The sequence below is a fragment of the Drosophila tropicalis genome, unplaced genomic scaffold, assembly GCF_018151085.1.
Source record: "Drosophila tropicalis isolate 14030-0801.00 unplaced genomic scaffold, ASM1815108v1 contig_593, whole genome shotgun sequence".
Taxonomy (NCBI): Eukaryota; Metazoa; Arthropoda; class Insecta; order Diptera; family Drosophilidae; genus Drosophila; species Drosophila tropicalis.
Genome location: NW_027173070.1, coordinates 14,420,817 through 14,439,931, shown reverse-complemented (window position 1 = coordinate 14,439,931; position 19,115 = coordinate 14,420,817). Strand labels below are relative to the sequence as shown.

General features: G+C 40.9%; 3 protein-coding genes across 8 annotated transcripts in view; 1 reads left to right on the top strand and 2 right to left on the bottom strand.

Moving 5' to 3' along the window:
• Window positions 1-19,115, bottom strand: part of pdm3 (pou domain motif 3) — a 93,869-nt gene that overhangs the window by 17,006 nt on the left and 57,748 nt on the right. The window lies entirely within an intron of this gene.
• Window positions 12,711-13,888, bottom strand: LOC137577450 (uncharacterized). The gene has a single exon (XM_068290926.1). The coding sequence runs from the start codon at window positions 13,702-13,704 to the stop codon at window positions 12,850-12,852; it is 855 nt and encodes a 284-aa protein (XP_068147027.1). The 5' UTR covers window positions 13,705-13,888; the 3' UTR covers window positions 12,711-12,849.
• Window positions 14,043-15,004, top strand: LOC137577451 (uncharacterized). The gene has a single exon (XM_068290927.1). It carries the CDS (start codon window positions 14,188-14,190, stop codon window positions 14,920-14,922), a length of 735 nt encoding a protein of 244 aa, XP_068147028.1. The 5' UTR covers window positions 14,043-14,187; the 3' UTR covers window positions 14,923-15,004.

Genomic DNA, 19,115 nt, shown 5'->3' with positions numbered 1-19,115 from the left:
ATATCATATAGCTCCCATAGGAACGATCGGTGGAAAACAGTGACTTTGATCAATATCTTCGTTATTTCCTATGATTGTAGGCCTTTCTTTCTCAAGCTTAAGCCTTTTTAGATAAAACGTTCTTCCACATTGATGGCTAATAGGTAAGGATAGAGTTACCAAAAAAGTTGCAAGGGTATACAAACTTTGACGCGGTCGAAGTTAGCCCCGGCCCTCTGGTTTCAATTACTATTAGAATCATTTGTCTTGTATTTAATTAATCCTTTAGTCCTTATTCAGCTGCACGCACTTGTTGAAGTAGCTTAGTTTGTTTTCCGATTGATTTCATTGACGCTTGGTTCAATTAACTTTCGAAGCAAAAGAAAAATCCAAAAATAAAGTTGACTATCCTCTCTATATGGCTATACAGAGGCGATTTCTTGCACAATTTCCCCTCCTGCGCCAACATTGTCAATATAAATGCTAGCATCACTTGTCCAATGGAGCCAAAAACCGACCAACCCCAACCCCAGACCGAAGCCATTCCAAAAGGAAATGGCAACCCCAACAAAAGGCTGCAAACTGCAGACATTGCAATTTCCACGCGCATTTGACCGAGCTCTTATATACAAAAGATATATATGTATATATATGCGATATACGTATGTACATATATGTATCTATATGCATCCTTTTATATGCTAGCCATATAAGGATACGCAGCTGACAGTCCAGTCGCATGGCGAATGACGAAATAAAAACAAAAAAGCATGAAAAACAACAGGCGAAACACAAAAACCAAAACAAAAATGTGTAAAAAAGTAAAGCACCAGAAGAGTGAGCGCCAATGTGAGGGTGGGGTGTGCCGGGATAAGGGAAGTGGAAAAAAATCCAGAAAAATGGAACAAAACAAGGCCAAGCTGAAAACGGAGTGAATGTGGTGGGAGTGGTAGTGGCAGATTGCTCCTGGTCCATCACTAACAACATCAATGGGCGCGCCACTCAATCAACCACCCAGACCAGAGTATGATGGGGGAGGGTAGGCAGGATGGGCAGGGGGGCCGGGTATGGGCACTTTGGACGGCTGCTTGACAACAATGAAGGCCAAGCATTGTCCAGGCTCTCAGTCAGCCCGAACTGAACTCAACCCCCTTAAGTCCACCCCGTGAGCCTGTCCCAATTTTTCTTTCTTTTTGTTTTTTTGTTGTATTTTCTTCTTCTCCCCTTCTTTCTTTCTTTTTCTTTTTTCCGTGTTTGGGTTCTTTTTTTTTTTGAGTTTTTTTTTTATATGCCTTTAATTTTTTCGTTCGCTCTCTCTCCCATTTCTATGGTTTGCTCTCTGCCTCTCTGTCTCCCCGCCCTCTCCGTTTCTCGTTGGCTGGTTGGTAATTTTTTACCGTTTGCCTGCTGGAGCTTTCTGACTGCTTGGTCGCTGGTCAGCCGCAGTTATTCTTTGGGGGCGCCTCCTGAATGGGTCTCTGGTCAAATAAATGCAATTTAACCGCCCTATCGTCCCCTATCCCCTCTACGTTGCCCACTCTGTTTTCTGGCCGAAAATAAATCGCAAACCTCTCCAGACTGCAACGGACTGGACATACTCCTGTTCCAGGTCCAGTGAAACAGCTCCAGCTCCAGCTCCTGCTCCTGCTCATTCTCTTTCTCCGAGTTTGCTTGCTTTTCACTTTTTGGCGGCACACTTCTTTTTGGTTGTTTTCCTTTCGGCCAAAAAATAAAAAGTAAAAGTACTTATACACAACTCGTCCCCCCGAACCACCACAGTTCACTCGCCTGTGTCAGGCTGGTCAGTTCCATTTTCCTTTCCCCGCTTTACTGCTCTCTTCTGCCTTGTTTGTTAGCCTTGTTCTTGGTGGGTTTTTTATTTGTCGTTGTTTTTTGGCCGGCGTCTGTTGCGGCATTTATTGCCGCAATGTAGCCCCAGGGGAGTTGATTCTGCCCACGCCTCATCCAATTCCACCGTGACCCCCCTTCCCTCTTGCTTACTTTTTCTCTACTGCTCATTTGCATCAAAATTTTTAATTGGAATTGGCGCTACAGGAAAAAAAAATGATTTACCATGGATTGGACTTACTGTGGTGTCTCCCCTTCTTTTTCTAGATTACTTGACAATTGATGGGAATAGCCGTAATATGATAAGTCCTCTAAATTGTTTTTTTTTTTTTGTATAGAGAGGTACATACACAAATACTTATGTATATCTTATAATCGAAACGATTAAAGGAGAGTCTCTTTTCGTTTCTTTGTTTTAATCCTAATACTTTTATCTCAAGAGAAATGCCAAACAATGTTTGCCTTTTTAGCTTCTACTTTCCACGAGTTCATCCTGTAGACCAATCACTCTTGTATTCCGTCTCCTCATCGGCAAGGAGAGCAAAGAAATTGATGTTGTTGTTGGTGTCACCTCTTAGCGGCACGTTGAGCCTAACCCATTCCCATTTTGTCTTCTGCTATGTTTAACAATTTTTTCAAACGCAATTCTTCAGTTCCTCATTTTTTCTCTCCATCTATTTGGCTCTGGTTGTCTTTCTCTTTTTTCGTAGTACTGCTATGTTTGTTGTTTGTCTGCTTCGTTTTGCTCTCGCTTCTTATTGGTTTTTTCCCCATGTGCCTTTCTTTTGTTATTTTTATTTTTAGGCAACCGTTGAGAAAACACAAAAGCTTTACAGTTTTTGTTCGTCTCTTTTGGGGGGAACCCCTGCCTACCACGCCCCCATCACATATGTGTGTATGTGCCACAAGCCCACTGCGTGTGTGTGTCAGTGTGTGTTCCTCTACATTTCTCATTCGTTGCTGTCGCTGCGTTTTTATCAAGAAAAAGAAAAAGTAACATTTGTGCGGCTCTCGCTGATTGGTTGTCCCCCCTGCTGCTACAATGTCTCGTATATGGCCAACAAAATTTTTTGTTTTAGCCGTAGACCAAACACACCCATTTTATTGTCCCTTTTCGCTGAAACGAAACGATAGGAACGTAGAAGGTAGCAGGAGGTAGCCTCATGGTAGCCTGAAATGGCTCGAAAGGGTGAGCCAACGGAAATTGCATGCCCATGCCAGTGTTTGAGCAGCATCCACAATGAAAACTTGACTGTTGCATAAAAGATGGGGAACGAAAGGTATACACCAAGAAAATCTGAAAAATACGAAAAAACCTAAAGACGTCTCAGACTGATCTTTGCCTTTCCTTTTCCTGAACATAATAAGTGGTAGAAAACTATCTTCCAATAGCTGAATAAAATAGTTGATAGTTCTTGGTTGGTTTGTTCTTCACCTTTAATCAGAAACAAACTGAGATCTAACCTAATTGTTCACCCAGAATCTTAATTTCAGTTCAAAAACTCGTATAAAATGTAAAACAATTTGCTAATTAAACACACCTTTGCAATGGATATTATACTTATAAGAATGTATCCTAAAATCTTTAAGCATATTTAAGTGATTGAAGTCTTTACCTACCTTTCCTTTTCACCTGTCACATACAAAGTCAATTCCCATTCATATTCATAATGTAGTATGTATGCATATTCTGCAGAAACTTTTCTTTAATTAACACTAATGCGATATTACTATAACAAAAGCGACCAGCAAGTAGCAAGCAGCTAAGACGACGTAACAGCCAGAAATAGGAGTAACTGCCCCATAGACCCGACCCAAAGCCCCAGCCCAAGCCAATGCCAAATGCAATGAATGCAGCTATTCATTTATGTCAGCCGTAATGACATTTTACATTGGGCTAGGGGATTGCGGTATTGGGGGCCAATCGGGGGTAGGGAATTGGTTGTGTGTGTGTGAGTATGAGTGTGTGTGCTGTCCACGACGACGACGACGATGACGATACCCAACAATTGTTGGTAGGTAGTAGGCTCAAAGTAGGAGAAGGAGGCATTAGAGGGCGGCTAACTGGGCTCGGCTGCCATAGACAAGTGTCAGTTGTAATTGAAAAATACGAATATTAATTTTAAAGTGTTGTCGGGCCTCACAGGGAGAATGGGGTTAGAAGCTAGAGGGGCTAGGGGTTTCGGTGAGGGGTGCCAACGAAAGTGTAACATGTTCAAGTAGCATGAGACATGATGCAAATATGCCAGAGCAAAGTAATTACATTTTGTCGAAGAGCGTGAGAGGGAGCCAGATAGAGAGAAGCAAGGTAAGTTAGCCAACAGAGAGATTCAGGTTGCAAGCAAAGATACAATTAAATAGATGAATAGATAGATATATATTCCCGTACATTAGATTTTCAAGTTTAATTAGCCAAAATTTCAGATGTGTCTCTAATCATGGTCCCCAACAAGAGGGAGGATTGTTCGTATGTGTATAAAACATTTCTAATTAAAATTTTGTGTCTGTGTGGCTCTCATGTGTTCAGGTTATTAACATATTTGCCATAACGTGGAACATTAGCAAGCGGACATGCCACCACCTCTCACTTTTTGGTCTCGCTCTTTTTGTTATTTGTCCAAGCTGTTGGCCATTAGTTTGGTCCTGCAATCGAGCCAAGTTGGTCCTCTCCAAAAAAAGCAGAAACTAAGTGGGGAAAGTTCTATAACCAGATTTCCAATGCAAACACGAGATGAGCATAGAAACAGAATAGGAGAAGCAAAAGGCTGAGAGTTGAAGGAAGGGGAGGCACCATACATGCATGCTTGGGTGCCTAAGTAGCTGCGCTGTCTTCATTAAAAATCACCCGACAGCCCATCATCCACCACCCATTCTACACACCCACTGCATCCATGTAAGGCTAGAAGTAGCTGGACAGCAAGAAGGAGCAGCAGAAGCAGCAGCAACAACAACAACAACAACAACAAATCGGGCTTCATTCCTAATTTAAATGCAAATGAGATTCATGTGGAAGGTGGGTGGTAAGGAGAGGGGCAAAGAGGCTGCAACCCTGTCTGTGCCTGTGCTTCGTACTGGGCCTGTTCCTGTCCCTGGTCAATGCCATATACAGAAGGAACTCTGTCTCTCTCTTTCTCTCCCTCTCGCTTCTTCACTTTGCATTTATGCAAGTAGCTTAAATGGCTACAAAATGCGTTGCTTTGGCGAGATTTGTAGCATACATTAGGGCTGAGGGTCTGGGTCTAGGTACGGTAGGTAACTACAATTGCTGCCTACATTTAGGCGCAGTAGACTTAAGCTCAACAATGGCGCGGCAGCAACTACAAGTTTCGGTCTCTCTGACTGTTCAGGTGTCATGCCAGGCTTTGGCAGGCAAATATAATCAGCCCGAAAATATGCTATGCTTTTTGGATTTCTTGATTAGTGCGGATACCGATGTAGATGGTAAACCTCCGCGGTGCTTAGTTCTCGCTCCCTCTTTCCCACCTAATCTCTTCGACTTATCTCTTACTGAATGACCAACGAATTGTGCGCCAGAACAAAGACACAGTTCCACTAGCTGGTAATTAGAGACGGACAATCATTCAGACAAAGATGGAAAACGAGAAGAAGAGAGAGAGAGAGAGGGAGTGTAGATATTGCAAGATAGATAGAGTTTTTCCTCCTAATTCACAAATGCAGTTTGCAATTTTCTGCCCAATGGATAGAATCTAAATTTTTAATATTTTTTCGTTATAAATTACCCAAAAAAATATGCTATACTAATTTTTCATATTTTCCTTATTTTTGCTTACCTCTTAATTTTCACAAGAAATATTTTTATGTGGAGGAATGCATGGACAACAAAGTTTCAGAGAAGAGCTGCATCTGTTTGTCGATATGTGTGCATGTGTGTTTGTGTTTGTGTGTGTGTGTGTGTGAAACCAACAACAAAAAGCAAGAAGTGTTTTTTGTGTATAGGAAAAACTTATTACTCATGCGCCACGTTGCACAAAGCACCAATCAATATGCAAGCTATCAAATATTTAAACTAAAAGTGCAAAATAACAAATATGGCTGCGAAAATTTATCACAAATACATAGATATTTATATATATATATAAAATATATATATTTTGTAGTTGCCATATACTGTATGCAATTTGTGTGAGCAAAAGAGATGGCAAGACAATGACAAAAGGATTTTAATTGAGTGCAATGTCTCTCTCGGTGTGTGTGTGTGTGTATTGTATATAGAGAAAGCAATATAACAACAACATTTTGTGTGTGTGTGTGTGTGTGGGTATGCGTTAGAGCGAGACCAAGGCAAAAGACCAAGAACTTAAAAGATACCAAAGAAGCCTCCGACTTCAACTTGCATATTTTTGGGTGTTTATATAAATGTGTGTGTGCCAGTATAAATGTGTGTGTGTGTTTGTGTGGTCAAAATGCATTTTCAAGCTATGAATATATATCTTGTTGATTTTTGAAATTATCAAGTCTTAAAACACACACACATAGACACAAACAGATTTTCAATTGGGGAGAGGTCATTTTTTGCATGAATTATTAAATGCTTTGTAATTTATTTGATTGTGATTGTGTGCGAGTGTGTGTCAGTCTGCATATAAGTGTATGTCTGTATGTGTGTGTATTTTGTATTTATTGCACTTAACTGTTTTTTGGGGTTACATGTAACACTCCACACTCTCTTTCTATCAATCCCCCATTCCCAGTTCGTAACCCCACACTTGTATTGTTGAAATCTTATGCATTTGTCATGAATTTGAAATATTTTCGGTTGGTTGAGTTGCTCGAATGGTCGTTTGGTCGGTCGTTCGGTTTGTTTCCTTTCATTGCCTCCCACTGGTCGCCTATTCCTTGCAGGACATCTACCCAACCGCTTTCTCACTCTCTTTCCCTTTCTCTATCTGTTTAGTCCCTGGTCATACATAAGTACATTCCTATCCATTTGTGTTAGTGCCTAGGAAAACGAACTGCATTTTGTTGATGGCCTGTTTGCTTACACGCACACACACACACAAACACATACACCCAAATACATACATACATTCATTTGAGGTTTTCATTCTATGTGTGGGTGTATTTTTGTATTGTTGTAGCAATTTATTGATCAATATTTTAGCTTAGACATTGGTCATTAGTTAGGGTTAGTTGGAGGGAGCAGCCTATATAAATACAACATGGTGCGGGCAGATAAAGAGGGTGTTGGTATTGTTGTTGCTGGTGCCGGTGATGATATAAAATGCGTAAGAAACGAAAACCAAAATTATAGAGTGCAGAAAGTTGCAAATTCTCTGCCCTGATTGAAGGAGACCCCCCTCTCAATACTTTGTGGTTACGAGAAAAGGGAATTAAAAAACGCAAGAATACAAAATTTGCGGTTTCTCTGTTCATTTAATATTGAGATTTATCGACAAGTTTTAAATATTTATCATTGCATTGTATTAATAGCTAAAATACCCATAAACTTAGGGTCAACTGTACCCATTTTGAGTTATGGGCGAATTCTCATATTAAAGATGTTAAGGATGACAATTTTTTTTTGTGAGAAGTATTTCTGATTGGCAAGTCCTGATTCTTGTATTAGCTTAAAGCATATTGAAACATATTGAAAACACAATGTTAATTTTTGTTTTTTTTAGCGACTTCAAGTTATTTGTGTTATTATTAATGTCTACTAATGACTGATGATTTGTTTTTTGATCTGTTTATAAACTCTATGACTCAGAACTAAGTAAAACTTTAAGATATGGAGAAAAATTGATTCGTTCTCTTTAAGCATGTTCTTAGCAAATTGTCAAAATGCTAGAAAACGAATAAAAACTCAAAAATTTGATCAATTTGAGTAAAATTACATTATAAATAAACCTCATAAACAAAGTAATTAAGTTAAGCACCTAAAACGTTACAAATATGGGCAACACCTTTTCAAAATCAATAAAACTAAGCTTTGTACTAACCGTTTTGCATTTTAAGTTAGAAATTTATAAAAATAATGTTGGTAATAAATAGTTAAATTAAGAAATAGCTGTTTCTATAACTAAATAAACTTTACAAATAGTCTCTATATCTTCTCCCTTCCTTGTTAGATATCCCTCACTTGTGGCTCAAAAACCAAGTCAATTAGGCTCATTTACACAATTCACTCGACAAAAGTTTTCCGTTAGTCTATCAACTTGATAAACTCTTACACCTGTATAATATGCTGACTCTTTCTTGCTCAGAAACCTATCCCTTTTGCCATCCTTTATCCTTACAATCTAATTAACTGTCATTGTGTTAAAAAGACGCCAAACTGGCAACCGAAAAACTTGCGTCCCGCTCGCTTGTGGCCTGCCAGTTGAACAATGACAGCTCCAAGGCAGTTTGCGTGTCAGTGTTTTCCACTCTTTGACTCCACTCTACTCCACTCCACTCCAATCCGTACTCTCTATGCCATTCTCTGCACTTTTGTAGTCACGTCATTGAATGGGCTAATACTAATGCGTTTGCAATAGCTATGACTGCACATGCTCTCCCTGTGTTTTTTAGCCTTTAGTTTAGTTGGCAACTAATCAATAGAGTGAAATTTTTACGTTTAATTAAAAATGTCTGCGTGTGTAAACCGGGGCAGGTGGCAAGTAGGTTGGCCTATGCAGAATGCCAAGTCAAAGCCTGTCGAGGCTACTTAGTTTGCCTAGTGCCGTGACATTAACCAAACTGTCAGAATGATAATTGCATTGCTTAATGTGCAATTAGATGACGGAGAACAAAAAAAAGAATATAGAATACGTATGGATTGGAAATAACTTTGAATGCAAAATGTTGTTAGTTCTCACCCTCTCTGTCTTTTTCAACATATATCTTTAGAGTTGTGTATATGTATTCTACTTGGGTTTGGTCTTAGTTAAACTTCAATTTACATGAGACACATTATAATTTATCGACATTGAAATACATAAGGCTGCAAAGACTGAGAGAGAGGGAAAGAGAGTGAGACATAGAGATAGACGGAGGACGAGTAAGAGTCTGAGTATCAGCCCCAGGACAGGACCTTCGGTGCCCTCTAAAGACAAGTCCGAATGATGCCGAATGTAATTAGAAATCCTCAGCAAATACACCCATTTACATATGTATGGCTGTGTGTGTGTGTGTAGTTGTGGGCTGCATTTGGTTTGATGTGCAAAATGAAGACATTTGAGTTTGCGGTTTGGGTTTGTTGGAGCGCACACCGTAGGCTATAGATTTTCTTAGAGGACACATACATATATGTATGTACATTATATATATGTATTTGCAGGTGAAGAGTGTAAGAGTATTGGGGGGGTTATATAATATGCACACACATATACACACACCTGCTTTGTCCGCCCGGGGGCCATCTCAATATAAACTGCCTTCAACATTTAATTAGTGTGTTTTTGCATACATAGAAACGAAAGCCCAAGACCAAGACCTGGCTAGTCACACTAGACAGGGACAGGGATATATATATACCTACCTATACATACATATGTCTATGCAAATGTCGACGGGCGCAACTGTACATGCTTTCCTCATATGTATAGCCATCTCTCTTCCGCACACACACACACACACACAAGACATTGACGTTTTGTTGGTTATGCAAATTCCATGCCAACACCTTTTCGGCCAAAGACTAAGACAAACTTAAGTGGGCGGTAATAGTGGGAGAAGTGGAGTGAAGCAAGGGGAGAGAGAGGAGAGGCACTATAAAACACACATACACATGCACACACATAGTCGCACACACAATTGCCTTTTATAATTAATTTTACAGTTAAGTGTATTTCAAGAAAGTTAAATTTACGTAAATTCGAAAATTTTGAAAGGCCATTGCCTTGGCCAAAAAGCTTACCACCCTCCTATCTAACCCCTAATCCAGCAGAAAACGGGTTGAGTGTGTGTGTAAGTGCTGGAGACGTTGCTGTGGTTTGTGTCTGAGACATTTGACTGCCTTTCTCTAGCGGGAGGTGGAGTAAATTTTATTGAAATTTCAGAGACTATGAAGAAGGACAAGGACCAGGCTGGACTTGGCTGCCTAGACAACATTTATGTAATGCAATCTAATTATTTTACCCATGTGTGTGTGTGTGTGTGTGTGTGACAAAATGGCGGCTCTGCTTTTAAGTTAAAGACACAATTTTCGAGCCCATTCTTAAGATTTCAGTTTTAGTATGAACTTACTAAATCCGATTAGTCCTTTGAGTCCAATGAAAAATCAATTGTAAATATATATTAAATTGTTCGCTCTTCAAACTAATGAAATCATTAAAAGTGTTTAAAGCAGCAACAACAACAGAAACAACCATACGGGGGTTGGATGGGACATGCAAAATTTATGTGGCAACTAGAAACTATGTTTCCCCTTACCACCAAAAATAGAAACCAAAAGGACATTGCCTTGAGTCGGCAGAGCAAAAGTTGTTTGTTGACGGTGGGTTTTGGAGCAGTGCTCAGGCGAAGGAGGGCAAAAGCAAATCCTTAGCGTAGACACCAAGACACCCAACCAACTAACCAAGCAACCCAACCACCCACCCACCTACTCAAACTCTTTGCTGCTGCTGCCCTAAATGTTTCTAAAAACTATCCGCAACCCCATTTTCGAAGGATTTCTGAATGTAAAGTCTGGCGAGGGGAGGTGGGGGAGAGGTAGCTGAGACGTGGGCGCAGACATCGAAAACATGATTTTAGTGTTTTCAAATTTGAATTTTAAACAAGTCATAATATAATTTGGCTAAGCACGAAACCGAATCCGACCGGCCGGCCCAAGGCATTGGCATGGGCACTGGGTTGGGCCATGGAACATGTCTGTGTCCACTTGCTGGGCTTTAATCCGGCCGCCATCTTCTTTGCTCTCCACCCTTTTGGCAGCAGCAGCAGCAGCAGCAGCTCGAGAAAATTAGCTCAAGCTTGGAATGAGATCTGAGCTCATTTTTCCTTATTTGGCTGGCCAACAGTGAAAATTTAAATTAGATACAAAAAGTTCAGCTCTAGCTGAATGAATAAGTTGGGTGTATGTGTATGGAGGCGAGGCAGTGGGTGGAAGCAGTTGGGTGGGTTTAGTTGTGGGGTTTGGGAGTGGGTGTGTGGCAAACTATCTCACACGAAATATTGTAATTTTCTTGCGACTAAAGACGTAAACGGATATTAGCAGCAAATTTACCACTCACACTCTTTAAACTATACCCCATTCATTTGTGCGGCAGTTTTTTGCCTGTCAGCGATGGCATATCGGAAAAGCAAATTGTGAAATTAGTCGAAAGATTGTTGACTAATTGAGCCATTAAAAGAAATCATATTAACGATGTGAAAAATTACATAATTCAAGACGGTTTTGGTTTCCAAAAATGAGCTGAAAAATAGGACTTTCATTTTCGAATTGTTGCACATTTGGAAAAGTTTTTCATTTAAGATATATGTAAGTTTAAAGCTGTATTACTATATATGATGCTAAAGAAGTTTCATTTTCAAATATCCTTGTAATTATTATAGACGATTTTTAGATTGACCTTAAATTCCTTGAGTGAACTGAAATAGTTAAAAAAAAACTGTTGTTGAAACTCTAATACGATTGGCTAATCTTTTGTCATCTGATATTAGTTTGGTGATTTCGATTTTTTGCCTATTGCTTGCTTTGCCCATCTCCAATAAAATAATTTCTAAAGTAAGCTGAGACTCTATTCGCTGCTGTCCGAAGTCTGCCTAAAAGGGCTAAAGGACCCCTTGTAATGCGTACATATATAAATACATATACACATACATATTTATGTATGTATGTATATGAAATCATACCTTCATATACTTAGCAGTGTCTCGGCCGACATCGACTTTGGCTACATTTTAAATATGCTTCTTTTTTGGGGGGCGGTAAAGCGCCCACACAAGACCCATAGAATGTGTGGGCGTGGATTTTCTAGGGCGTTGTTGTTGTTGTTATCGTCAACTTGTCTTGCATACATTTTCCATTCTAATTTCTAATTATTTCATTGTGTGTGCCACAGTGCGTGTGTGTGTGAGTGTGTATTTGTAGTTGTCTGACCAGTTGGGTGGGCCTGGTTCTTTAGCCTGGATCTAGTAGACCCTCCTTCAACTCTCCACCCAGCACCAACCCATCTTGTTTGCCTCCTCATGACTGTCTGTCTATGCGAATTAATTAAGTGTTTTCGTGCGCGGGCAAAATCCTTTTGCGGTTCAGTTGCCTTTTGCGGGTTGGGTAAAAGTTTTGAGGTTTAGCCAAGGCTGTCGAGTTGGGGAAAATCAATTATAAATTAAACATTTATTAAAGAAAGCGCACACATTGCCTTCAGTTCCCTCTCATCCTACCACTACTCCACTCTTGCCCCCAAAACAAGCTATGCAAATCAGTCGCGGGCATAAATAATGCGACATCATTATTTAGAGCAAAAAGGTAAGGTAGGTAGGCGAACGATATGTAGAAAGAACATGCTGTACCCTTTTTTTCTTGTTGTTGTTGTTGCTGTTTTGCCATGATCTCATCCATCCATCAATTATGTTTGCAGCTGAAGACATTTGCTGGGGCATTGTCTGTTGGAAAGAAAGGTTTGTCGTTCTTCCGTTCTTGGGATATTTGTGTTTCTTTTTCTTTCTTTACGTTTCTGTTGATTATGCACATGCATCAAACAACTCGCTCTTCAGAGCCTTCGAATAAATGTGACGGCCTGACTGCATATACGATTATATGCTGATAGATGCCAAGTATAACTGATTTGTGTGTATATATCTGCATTGGTAATAAGCTATAAAATGTCTTTAATACGGCACGCATTCTCATTTTAAGTATTTTGAATTTCATGGAACGATGCTTTGCATACACACACACACACACACACACACACAAACACTTACAGAATGACACAAACTACTGGTAGCAATTCATAGTTTAATCTTAAGATACTAATTACATTGCTTTTTATACCCCTCAAAGTGAGCTCGAATTTCAATTTATTGCATTACTGGGAATTTCGTCCTCTTCTTGAAAAACTTGACAACTTGTCACGTTTAAAGCTTGCCACATTTGAATGTCAATCCTTGACCACGGGCAAGCCGCCGTCTTAAATGGGCCCACGCCTCGCACAGGGAGACGGAATCAAGACAGCGGCACTCAGTTGGGGGCAACCCGAGTAGGGCATCTTTCTGGCACTCGGAAAAGCTAGGATATGGTGCATTGCGCTTCACACACTTGGATTTGGAGCGCGCACGGCTGCAACTTGGGGGATTTCGAGCCGGCTTACAGCAAGGCATTGTGAATCTTGGACATTTGGCCACCGCTTTTTTCTTGCATTCCATGGGATTCACGGTTAGGCAGGGAGAAGCTTTGGAGACCTCCTTGCGCACACGACGGCAAAGTGGACGTGGAACGATCGAATCGCGCAGACATACCTTCTTCGGTTTGATCAACATCCGTGGACACTCATCCCAGGTTACTTGATATTTGCGTTTAAGCTTGTCCGAGATGCGATAGTATTTGATGTCATACCTAGGCGGTAGATCGCAGTCATCAATCCTCTCGCAATCCTCAATATGCCACATTGATTGGAATTTTGGCTTCTTTACTTCCTTTGACTTCTCTTTTGGTTTCTTGGTTTTCGTGACGCCACAGGGATTCTTCGATAGACTTGAAGGACCACAACCAACGGCCGGGGGCTTGTCCTCGCACTGTTTCATTGGATCGCAATCATCACTGGAGCAGCGCATTTGCTGAAATCCAGTCAGCATGGGATAGGCGCACTTTTTACAATCTATTTGGCGGCTTAAGGTCCTAGGAGCACATGACCATGACTGTACCAGGGCCTTAACACGACTCCAGTTTGAGTTCAGGCTTGAGCTGCACGGGATTCCAGTAATCCGCAGCATCTCGTTCAACAGCAGTGGTTAATCGCGTCAGGACAAATTGTTAGATTTGAATTAGAAGGTAAATTTTGGGCCGGAAATAAACTGATTTTAACCAAGAAAATTTTTATATCCAAAAAAAACTTTTATATATAGTAATTTAGTTACGACTCTACCCCATCGAGCTCACAATTAAAACTGACTAACAGAGCTGGGTATCTGAAGTACCTGTGTTTTTGTAGAGTGAAATTAGACGCTCGGCCTACTTTTGAGGAGCTAAAAGTGGAAAAAAATATTTCAAATCTTCCAATCGAAACAGGCTGTGAAAAGCCATATATACCCTTGGAGATTTTCTAGTTTTCAGTAAGGTGATGTACACTGTTGAGTACACACGGCTTCGCTTGGGAATTTCCGTATACAAAAATTAAATTTTCCAGTTTTTTTTCGGAACTACTAGTCGAAATTTTCTCTTTAACTTCAGGACAATATTTTTCTTCTAAATTTGTCATGTCTATGTGGCGAAATATTCTAGGAAGGGTGCGGTCCCAAGGGTTGACAGGATGGAAAAGTTTTGCAATCTCTCGCAGCATGGCATCCAAGGATTTCGTGGACTCACCCAAGTGTTCCAAAGTGGATAATGGCGGCTGTAGAAACAAAACTCAATGCAGCCCCAAAAGCATCGATAAGCCGAAGAGTGAGAAGAAAGAACCATTCCAGTTTTATCACCTTGTGAAACAATCTCCAGAGTGTTGTGCCGATCCTTGTCCAGAAAGATTTCCCACCTTTGACGAGTGCCTGTATAAGGAGTCGGATAAAGCTGCACGCAAGTATCAGGTCACTTGGGTAGAGTGCCCGCCCATTCAAATAAAACCGAAAAAGATCTGCTGTTTCGAAAAAGGCAAGCGGCCACCAATTCCACGACGCAAACGTAAGGAGCCGAAAGTGCAGTGTGAAGACCAAGTTCAGTGTCCAGAGGAAGGCGCTTGTCCCAAGATAACTTTGCCTGGTTGCAGGCCTGCACGTAAACCAGCCCGTTGCGTGGTCGTTCGCAAACATGCTGATTGCGTCAAAGTGAAGGCCCCCTATCCATCATTCTCAGAATGCCGACGTCCAAAGCCGCGCCCGCTTCGCAAGGTTGAATGCCAATGCCTGGCAATTCCGTCAGTATGCGATGTGCTAGCATACCGCCGCGGTCTGGAGACAAGCAGAGGACAACGCAGTAACTGTGGATCCAAGAAATAAATTAGCCCGGCCATGTTCATGACGCAGTCTTATTCCAATGAACATCACCTTTCTAAGAAATAAATTTTAGTTTTAAACAAAATGCACTAAAATCTTAATGGGGCGGGCAGAAAGTAGTCATTGAAGAATTTGTCAATGCGGTAAAACACTTTTTATTTAAATCTTGTCGAGTTTTCAAAATTTTTCAGTATGCTACAACTTCTAAGGTCTTTTACACTGCGTTGTCATAACCTTGGACAAGCGTTTGCTTGTCTTCAACGACAATTCTCCAATAATATTGGAAAGAATAAGGGAGATGGTAAAGACCAACGCAATTGCAAGCGTGTCCCTAAGAAAAAACCATGCAATAAGCCCCGTGCTCCGTATCCAAGCTATTCTGAATGCAAGAGGAAACCGAATCCGTCTAAGTCTGACAGCGAATGCAATTGCCGGGACAAGTAAAAATGTCACAGTTCACATTTCCCGAATAGTCAAAACTGTTTCGGCCCCTACAACCCCCAAGCCAATCCGAGTTAAATAATTTTATTTTTATTTTTTAATTAATTAGTCAATAACGAATTAGTATGTTCAAAACGGCATTACGACTGGGTCCAAAAATCAAGCTGGCCAGCCACAGTCGGCGGCGACACTACAACCAGGCATCTGAGGTTCAGGCGCAATATTCTTTCAACAAATATCGTCATAAGCCACCATGTTATGTGGAAAGTCCAGTTACCTTGCCAGTATCAAGGAGTAGTGATGCCTTTCATATACGCATGTCTGACCTGACGCTGGAGGCATTGTCCAAGACACAGGAATTAATTCCATCGACCTCCCAACTGAGAGCACTGCGTGCCATTGACTGGCTATATGGCGAGCAATGGCAGGCCGGGCTCTTAGAGCTGGACGAGACTTCAGAACTTTAAAAAAGGATGTCCATCATCGTCCTGCAAGTCTTAGAACTAAGCTAAATTTGTAAATATTTAAAATAGTCATAGCCATAAGCATAGAATAAATCTCAGAACTTCTACTGAATAGTAGTATAAAACTTAGCCAACCTGGAATAAGCTGTCAACTTTTTAGATGTTTTGGAATCAGTTTTGTATTTGTTAACCTCATAGATAGACCTATTCAAATTGCTTAGGCTGTAGTAAAAATTTGGCATATTGTGTATCCAAAATTTAAAGAACTTTTCCAATAATGAACGCCTTGAAATACGCTGGCCGTGTTAGGGGTCCATTGATGCGTTCAGCATCGCGGTTTTCCCCGTATACATATTCATTGCCCGAATTACGTCGGTCTATGGACGGCCAATCGATTCGCTTGGATAACAATTGCAGTACCCTGCGTCGTCGCGCTCAACTCGAGACAAATCGCGAATCAACTCAGCCTATACTGGGCGACTTTGACCAAAAATTCTATCGACCTCGGCATATACATGGTCGCCAGTTTCAACGCACATGGGCGGAGACGGGGGAATTAGAACCGGAGGCCTTCGATACTGAGGTTGATAAAAAGCCAATGCCAACTGTCGAGCCGGGCAGGAGGAATCACTGGGTCCAGGGACGGCGCTACGACGATGTGAAGTATGATCCAAAACCCGTTGGGGATCGTAAATTTCAACGAACTTGGCAAGAACAAGAAATGTTTGAAGATTCAAAGGAGGAGAATTTTGCTTCGTCCAGAAGGTTATCAGATGAAGGCTTGGAACAACCGAAACCAATGAATCGCAAGTCATGGCGACATGAGGGTAGGGACTGGCGTAGGCGCTAATTATATTTGCATACATTTAAATCAATAAATTCAGAGTAAAAATTTAATAATAATTTATTTGGGAAATTTTATGGGAAATATTTCAATATTTTTAGGGAATAAGGGAGCAAAGGTTGATCCATTTTACTTTCTTCTGTGTTCTCAATATACCACAGTTTAATGTTTCCTTTTGAAGTCGCTTGAATGCGGTTATTTTTAGGTTGGAGCAATTTCTAAGTGGAAAATCGGAAAATCAGATCCTATCTGGAACGCAGTATGCTTCGTGGGAATAGAGTTTTAGTGTACCAAAATTTTTTCAAATCTCTTTACCCATGACTTTTACTTAGTACTCATACTGGTTGAGAGCCCCCCATGGTGCTCATTCGACAACTTAGTTTTATCGGAAAAAACAGCCTTTCTACAGCATGAAAATAATCAGTACAATTTTTCCACCTTTTTGGTTTCAAAATTGTTAGAAATTTTCGTTTCAAAAATTATATTTATTACTTAACCTAGATTAAAGTGCAAAATTTTTGAAATATACCGACTGCATACGATATCCTGTAAACCAGAACACATCCGTTTTGCTAAAGTTAAAAAAATTTGACACAGACATAATAGATAAAGTGAATAGTCCAGTAGTTAGCTATCAACAATTTAATAATGTTATTAATGAAAACGAGTAGCCCAAAGATGATGTCAAACATTTGTCTGCGCGTCGCAACTAGCCTGTTGACTCCTGTTAATCGTGCTGCTGTGGTGTTGCCTCCAACACGTCATATCGATTCGATTCTCTATCAATCCGAGACGTGTGAAGATTGCCGCGATGGATATCCCATGCTGAAGGTTCGAAAAGACCTCAAGAAAATGACTGCCCCGGATAACACGAAAGTTCATCGAGCCTGCTGGAATGGGTTTAGACGTACAGAATTCAAATGCCGTTCAGATCCCGAGTTCAGTGTCAATGCTTTTATTAACCATAACAAGGTTTGCGCCAAAGGCAAGTGCCCGTCGGCAATGCCATTCGCTGATATTAAGCATTACAAGCCTACGGATAAACTAAATCGCAAGTATCCACGCACTTGGGTAGAGTGTGTGCTAAAACGTCGCAAAGTGAAGGCCACTTGCACTTTCAAGCCAATTCCAACGCAACGCCGCAAAAGGCAGACGGCCCAAAAGAAAATGTCGGCATGTGATAGAAGTCCTTGTACGTTAGGTGTCGCATCCATGGAACTCAGTAACTGTATCGTGCCAAAGGATTCGCCTTGTCCCCGCTTCAAGTTGCCCTTCTGCAAGCGTGTGCGTGATCCACCAAAATGCAGCAAGGCCGATTTGCCGCGAGCAGTTTGTCAACGTAGGCTTACGAAGTATCCTAGCTTCTCAGAGTGCCTAATTGATCCACTTCCTGATATTAAGCCCACAGAGTGTAATTGTCTGAAAACTCCGTCAATGTGCAGTGTTTGGGAATACTATCGCAACAAGAAGTCTTAAATTACGAACTCTCTTTATGGCATCTCAAGGACTGTATAAAAATTAGGTTATAGTTCAATGAAATAAAGCTAAGAAATCATTTGTGAAAGTTTTAATTGTCAAATTAAATTTTTTTCTAACGATGTTGTAGAGCTTGTCGATTGTGTTCAGTTATAATTTCAAAACTTTTCGGCACACACCTCTAAAAAAAAAACAACAAATTCTCCGTTTTTCAGCATGCTTACGAAGTCGTCGCAAGTTCAATGGAATCTGCTGAAACGCGCAATTGGAATCTATCAGCAATCGAGGGCATATAACTGGGGCAGATATGATGCCAGTTCGGGTAAATGTTGCCACATGCGTGATGCAGAGACTACGAAGTGTGCGGCGCAAAAGCAGGTTTGCAAACGGATGACACCGTTTTCGAATCGCTGCTACGAGCGAAACGAAAACATATTCGATTTGGAGAAGGAATATCCAAAATTTTTGATGGAGATCTACGAACGTCGTCAGGGGAACATGAATTGTGATTTAATAAGGTACGACAAGTGTTACTATCGGCCATCGGATAAAAATCGTCGGTATCAACGCACTTGGCCCGAATGTCCCTTAATATGGTTGCGGCCGAAACAAACGTGTTGCTATGATCGTGAATATTATCCACCCATGAAACGACGACAGAGGCCTCCGGCAGGTCCTCCACTGACAGCAATTGAGAAGCACCATCATGCCATGAGATTGTTATGTGCCAGTTATCTAACATGGCCCGGTTGTAAGACAGGTCGTAAGCCGCCGAAATGTTCAAAGGGTCGCAGACCTACCGTTTGCAAAAAGGAACTGGCACCGTACCCGAGCTTCTCCGAATGCAAAAAACCGTGCATGACAAGAGTTTGTCCCCTCGAGTGTACCTGCAGGATATTTCCCAATATGTGCGACGTCTGGAGTGCCTATCATCACAATCGTGGCAAACTGAAGTCGTGCACCCAAGCTCT